Source organism: Oryx dammah, unplaced genomic scaffold (genome assembly GCF_014754425.2).
Source record: "Oryx dammah isolate SB20612 unplaced genomic scaffold, SCBI_Odam_1.1 HiC_scaffold_12, whole genome shotgun sequence".
Classification (NCBI taxonomy): domain Eukaryota; kingdom Metazoa; phylum Chordata; class Mammalia; order Artiodactyla; family Bovidae; genus Oryx; species Oryx dammah.
In genome coordinates this window covers 17,151,169-17,157,946 of record NW_024070196.1, presented here as the reverse complement: position 1 = coordinate 17,157,946, position 6,778 = coordinate 17,151,169, and the positions used below count along the sequence as shown (strand labels likewise).

At 41.1% G+C, this 6,778-nt stretch overlaps 1 protein-coding gene across 2 annotated transcripts in view; it reads left to right on the top strand.

The window, feature by feature from the left end:
* Nucleotides 1–3,746: 3,746 nt before the first annotated feature.
* The window catches only part of SCOC (short coiled-coil protein), a 38,234-nt gene continuing 35,202 nt past the window's right edge, over nt 3,747–6,778 (top strand). Inside the window, exon 1 of one of the 2 annotated variants that reach the window (XM_040250472.1) lies at nt 3,747–3,988. In XM_040250472.1, the coding sequence (XP_040106406.1) occupies nt 3,913–3,988 (76 nt within the window). In that variant the 5' untranslated portion in view covers nt 3,747–3,912. The remainder of the gene's footprint in view (nt 3,989–6,778) is intronic. The other variant, XM_040250473.1, reaches the window with a different exon arrangement.

The following is a 6,778-nucleotide window of genomic DNA, read 5'->3' as shown; positions in this document are numbered from 1 at the left end:
CATCTATGGTGTATCATGTGTCAGAACTTTGTTTCTGTTTATTATTGAACAAAATCCCATTGTATTCATATATCACAATCTATTTTTCTATTCATCCATTGATGGGCATTTGGGATGCTGCTTTGAGTATTTATAATACAAGTTTCTGTGTGGATAAACGCTTTAATTTCTCATAGGTAAATACCTAGGAGTGGAATTGCTGGGTCATATGGTAACTCTACATTCAGATTTTGGAGGAGCTGCCAAAATGTTTACCATGGTGACTGCATCATTCTACAGTCCCACCAGATACTTATCCCTTCATATCCTTGCCAATACTTACTTTCCATTTTTGTTGTCGTTTTTATTAATGCTATACTAGGGGGTATGAAGTGATAACTCACTGAGGTTTTGATTTGCATTTTCTAATGACCAGTGATATTGAATATCTTCTCATGTGCTTATTGACCATCTGTATGTCTTTTTGGAGAAATGTCTGTTCATGCTCTTTGCCCATTTTAAAAACTGGGTTGTTTGTCTCTTTGGTTGACTTGTTAACAGTTCTGTATATACTCTGGACATTAAATCTTTATCAGCTATGCAATTTGCAAATATTTTCTTCCATTCTATAGGTTGCCTTTTCAGTTTTGATAATGTTTTTAATTAGACAGATATTTTAACTTTTTATGAGATCCAACTTATTTATTTTTTGTTGTTCATACTTTTTGTGTCAAATCTAAGAATTCACTGCCAAATTCATACAATCTTCGAATTCATATGGAACTGCAAGGGACCCAAATAGTCAAAACATTATTTAAAGAAGAACAAGGCATAGTACTCATACTTTCTGATTTCAAGCCTTATCACAAAGCTACAGTAATCAAAACAGTGTGGTACTGGCATAAGTACCAATGGAATAAATCTGAGATCCCAGAAATTAAACCCAAACATTATGGCCAATGGATTTTTGACAAGGATACCAAGACCATTCAATAAAGAAAAGAATATTCTCTTCAATAAATAGTGTTGAGACAACTGGATATCCAAGTGCAAAAGAATGAAGCTGCATCCCTATCTCACTCTATGTACAAAAATTAAGCCAAAATGGATCAACAACCTAAACTTAAGAACTAAAACAATAAAATTAGTAGAAGAAAACATAGGAGTAAATATTTGCCACAGAATTCTCCACTCTATTTAAAGGTGAACATCTTTCCCATCATAACTTTGCCCAAAGACTATGGGAATGGCAGCAAAGCTGACTGACTTGAGTTTTTATCTCTGTCACTCCTCTGTCCACTAAGATAGACACTTCATGAGAAATGTCACTGAAAGTCATCAGAAAGAAGGCAAAAACAAGCAAACAAAAACAATAATCACAACAAAAACAAGTGCCTAAACTAATCCTAACAAAAAGTACAATTGGCTACAAGTTATAAAAATAAAACCCAAATACACAAGTTAAACCAAACACACGCTTTGGTTTCTAAGTTCTTTGCCAGGAATAAAGATAATAGTGATTAAGGGCACAGACCCCAGATCCAGAGTGCCTGGATTACAATCCTAGCCTTACTTAGTTGCTTATTATTTTACTTAATCTGTCCATGCCTCAGCTCACTCACCTTTAAAATAGGCACGAATAATATTAGTGCCTACTTCATAGCACATAGTAACCACTTCAGTGTGTGCTACTATTTCTAGGACTGACAGAGGATGGATCAGGCAAAAGAGGTATTTCTATGCTTCCATGATTCTGTATACAGTTGCTTGAAAAAGCAGCTTATATTGTGGCCATTAGCATATGCCTTGTAGACTTTCAACTTTGGTGTAACTGAGGAAGGGCTCCAGCTGCTGTCTCTGAAATCCAACACCGTATTGGCATAAGGTCTCACTTCCCATCAGCTGCCCCTAGCCAGTAACTAAGTGCCTGTAGAAATGCTAAGGGAGGCCATTCCTGGGAGGCAAAGGACTCCTTTTATGGTCAACTTTGGCTCAAGTACTCTTTAACAACCTTGTTGAAATTTCCTTACCCTGAAGGACAAGCTAGACTTCCTATTCTGCTTTGTCTTCACTCTGGGTCAGTTCTGCATCATGGTCTGATGGCTCTTGCAGTCTTTCCTGTTTCCTTCCCTTTAAATCTCAACTTAGTGTCAGATTCTTAGAGGACTTGGACTAACACAGTCTGGCATTCAAGCTCTCTTAGCTCTGAACTTAACCTATATGCTGCCTTATCTCCTACCTCTTGTGGTTGTTCAGTCACTTAAGTCGTGTCTGGCTCTTTGCAACCCCATGGGCTGTAGCACACCAGGCTCCTCTGTCCTCCACTATCTCCCAGAATTTGCTCAAATTCATGTTCATTGAGTCAGTGATGCTTTCTAACTATCTCATCCTCTGTCTCCCCCTTCTCCTTCAATCTTTCTCAGCATCAGGGTCTTTTCCAGTGAGTCAGCTCTTCACATCAGGTGGCCAAAGTATTGGAGCCCAGCGACAGTCTTTGTAATGAATATTCAGGGTTGATTTCCTTTAGGATTGACTGGTTTGATCTACCTCTTAGCTGCTTGTATCTTCCACTCTGGTTTCCAAATGTGCCTTGTGCTTCTGCATTTCTGAGCCTTTGCCCATGCCCCTTCACCAAGAAAGCACTCACCATCTGGCCATTTTTGCCTTTTGGATGACACTTGTCACCAGTCATGCATCTCAAATGTCATCTTCTCTAAGCCTTTCAAGATCTTTACCTTCTCTAAACCTCAAGGACTCTTGCTTTTGAGCTTTTTATTAAGCTTATTAACAGCAATAATTATTTCTTACTTTGAGCCCTCCAAAGTCCCCCAGGTGTATCAAATAGGCAGTCACAAATATGTGTAGGATAGAATTGGAAAATTAGGGGGAATTCTATTCTAGTGAATTTAACTTTTAATATTCAGGATTTCCAACAGCTTACATCCATTTTGCTTGATAAAGCAGCAATGAACTCAGATGAATTTTAAAAATCCCATGTATCAAAGCACTTAGGGCAAAATGTGGCCTGCAGTAATTCAGTTTTAATATCTGCTTGAAATTCTTCATCAGTTTGTCTGATTTCCGCCCCTCAAAGAGTGATGATGTAAAATTCTAAAATCATTTTGGGTTTGTCTATGTAAATGAATGGGGACTAAGAGATAAAGAAAAGCAGCTATAAAAAAAAGGCTTCCTCCTCTAGCAAAGGGCCCTAGGCTTCAGGGCTGGGATGGCCAACATCTCTTTCCTTCGGCCCCTCCAGAAATAGAGAAAGGAGATCCTGACATTTTAACGAGCTTTCATGGAGTGAGGTACATATACAGTAATATGAAAGGGCACTGATGAGCTTAGTATGTATAGAATCTTAGTCCCCCGCATATCGTTTAGGGTCATTATTATAGTTGACACGTATCAAGTGCTTTTTATTTACGTTTAATCCTTACATAAGACACCCTGATAAAGGACAGGAAATTGAGGCTCTGTAACCAAGTCATGCCAGTAGGTCACTGACCCAAATCCATAAGAAGTTTATGTAGGTGTCTAAAAGATGTGTTGATCACAAAAAATACATTTCTCCCTCCTCAACCTCACTGCAGGGCTTCTGGGAAATTGTTCTCGGGCAATTCAGTCTAAGGACTCTGACACTGGATTTGGCACCCAGCCAGAATACAGCCGGAATGCCAGTTCAACAGCTTCAAGTAAAGGGTTGTAACTCTTTAACCTGCAGATCTAACCTCTCACCATTTCCGGTTAGGTCTGCAACACTCAGTAAGAACTCCTCAGGTGGCAAACAGGAAGAGGGTGGCTCTTACAAGTATCAGATAGCACCTGCGTGGACGCTCATGTATTAATGATTTAACCAGGGCGATCACATAAGGGAACGGCCATTGTCCCCTGCTCTCATACTTGTCACTGACAGGCCTGAAAGTGAACAAGATGGATGGGTCCAGCAAAGAGGAAGAGGAAGAGGAGGACCATGCCTTCACCAACATTTCTCTTGCAGATGACACAGGTAAGGAAGAAACTGATGACTTCTGAAACATAAAATTCAGCAAATGCTCAGCAGTTTTGTAAAACAATAATTGTTATTGTTTTTATTATGATGGTAAAACATAGTCATTATAGAAAAAATATAGCTACAAAAATAAAACAAAAAAAAATGTTTAAGAGCTATTTTTCTTTTTCCTTTAAAATTCAGTGATTATTTTAAAAGCTCCTGTGGTTGAATTACACGTACTTTAAAAAATCAATCAACAAATAAAAATATAAAATATTTATTTCCTGGAGGCTCAGGAAACATGATCTTAAAGTTGTTACTAAAGCAACTTATGATATTATTACCCGAATTTGTTCAATTATAGTCCATTTCTTCTCTGTTCTGTGAAATTTCATCATTTCTGGTAAATGAATTAGGATACTCTGCAATTTGCTTTAAAATCTGTCACAGAACATGTCTGGTTTTTAAGCAAGGACAAAGTTCGCTGAATTTCACATGAAAGAAGGAAACAGAAGGGAGTAGTGTTTCTAATATGCTGATGGAAGGGATAACTACAGCTCATTCAACATTGGGGAGGAAGCAGGCACTGTCTGACTTGGGAGTGCGTGCTCAGTCGCTCAGTCCTGTCCGACTCTTTTTGACCCCATAAACTGTAACTGGGCAGGTTCCTCTGTCCACGGAATTTCACAGGCAAGAAATACTGGAGTGGGTTGCCGTTTCCTCCTCCGGGGTCTTCCACATCCGGGGCTGAACCCGCACCTCCTGCGCCTTGCACAGCTAACTGGAAAGGCTTCACACCTCCAAGCACCCACGCATTGCGTGTGTGCGTGTGCGCTAGTGGTACTGTTTTGTATCCAAGTTCCCTCCTCAGCGAAGTCATAGTTATTAATAGAAGCCAGCAAGACTCAGCTAAGCAATGGGGTTACTGATTTTGATTAACGGAGAGCAGAGCATGAATATTTAACATCAATTGCTCTTTCATACAGCCACGCTTCTCCACTTTCTCCCTAAATGCTCAGATTCAAAAAGCCTCTTTCTAAAGTGCGGCCAGACAATTAACACGAACTGCCAGCCAGCTTCCCCTCCTGGCACCGCATAAACATGCTGAGGGCTTTGAAAAATCAAAGAGGAGCGTTTTCAGCCTTTACGACGGGAGGAAAGGTACAACAAGGTCCGGGGTTTGTTACGGATACCGCTGGCCTTCGCATGCTCCCATCAGGGCGTTTTAGAAAAATGACAGGGCTGGAGAAGGCAGCGAAGGGAACAAAGACCAGGGAAACTTGCTCCTTAGCTTCTAGAAGGCACGATGAGCGCTGGGCATGCGCTTGGGGAGTTCTATATGCCATGGGCGGGTGCAGCTCCTACAGACTGCTGGCTTGCTCTGAATTCGCCCCCCACCCCATCCCGGGACAGGATTCTTTTTCGCCTGTAACGTGGGCTGGGCCTGAAAGCGAAGGTCAGCAAGGCGGAGAAGGAGTCTTTGTGAAACCGAGGTCTTTCATCCCGCTAGGGCACGACCTCAACTCTGCAGTCTGCGTCTCAGCCTCTGCCACCCTCACACTTCCCGGCTGGACAGAAAGAGACGAGGGCGGGGATTTGAACTCAGGTGTCCAATCCATGGCTGCCAAAGGAGAGGGTCTTCATCGAAGTTGCTTGCTAACGGAGTCTGAGGCCAGGGGCGTAGACTCAGAATAAACTGATAAACCGGGACGGAGTAAGCAGGATACCCCTGTTAGTGTGAGAGGTGGCAGCGGAGGGAGGGCTTTGACGGCTCCTGGATCCGACTCAAAGCCTCCTCATTCCTGGTTGGAGGCGTCACAGAATCTCAGGGCATCAGGGGCCTTCAGGGGTGGTCCAGCGTGGGAACCAGCCGTGGACTTGAGGCACTAGCTTTAATTCTGCTGTTTCAGCATTCCAACATGGAAAATGGAAGTTGCTCCTGTACTTGTAGCAGGAAAGAACTGAAACCTCATGTTCTCTGGCTTTTGGAGATAAGTGTATCAATTTGATGTGTGGATACTGGTTCACTATTGTTAATAAGAGGTTCTTGGTCCTTGATTAAAAAAACAGGAAGACAAATTATTATGAAACAAATGCAGCTTGCTCACAATTTCGCTTTAGACTGAACTGTATTTCTTTCAGTAACATCTCTTTCCATGCTGGGTTTCCTGCTGTTGGTGTGCTAGAAAAGCAAGTTCTGTGTAAAAATCGATGTAGAACAGGTAATAAGGGTGTCAGTTTGAGCAGGCTGGAGAAGTTGTGAAGTGCCCAGAAGGCCCACACATCCCATTAGGTAAGTTGTTACTGAAGAATTGAAATTTGAAAGAAACTGAAATGTCTTTCAGCTTAGATGCAGTATATTTTTTTTTCCAAATGATTACTAAGTTTTAAGGACACAAACACTTATTAAGGTGTTTGGACATGAATACTTAAATTTGTGGAACTGTTTGGTATCTCTCTTGGCCTTGGGGCCCTGAAAAAATTACTTAAAATGAAGGGCACGGTGAACCAAGGTAGTTTGGGAATCTCTGGTCTAAGTGGTACTATTTAAGTCTTTCCCCAAGATGCCGCTCTTGGCCTGCTTTTCTTCTCTCTCGTTCCATTCTTACTGTCCATGCTATGTACCAGTGACCCTAAAACAGAGCTTGTAAAATAAACCCCTTTAGGGCCAAGCAGTGTATCTGTAGGAAAGAGGCAATGGCCTATCATTGTTTATTTCATGCAGTTTCCTAAACAAACTATTGAAATTTCTATACTTATTTCAGTTTATTAGGTTTTTCCATTATGTATCTTTTTGTTTTTAAA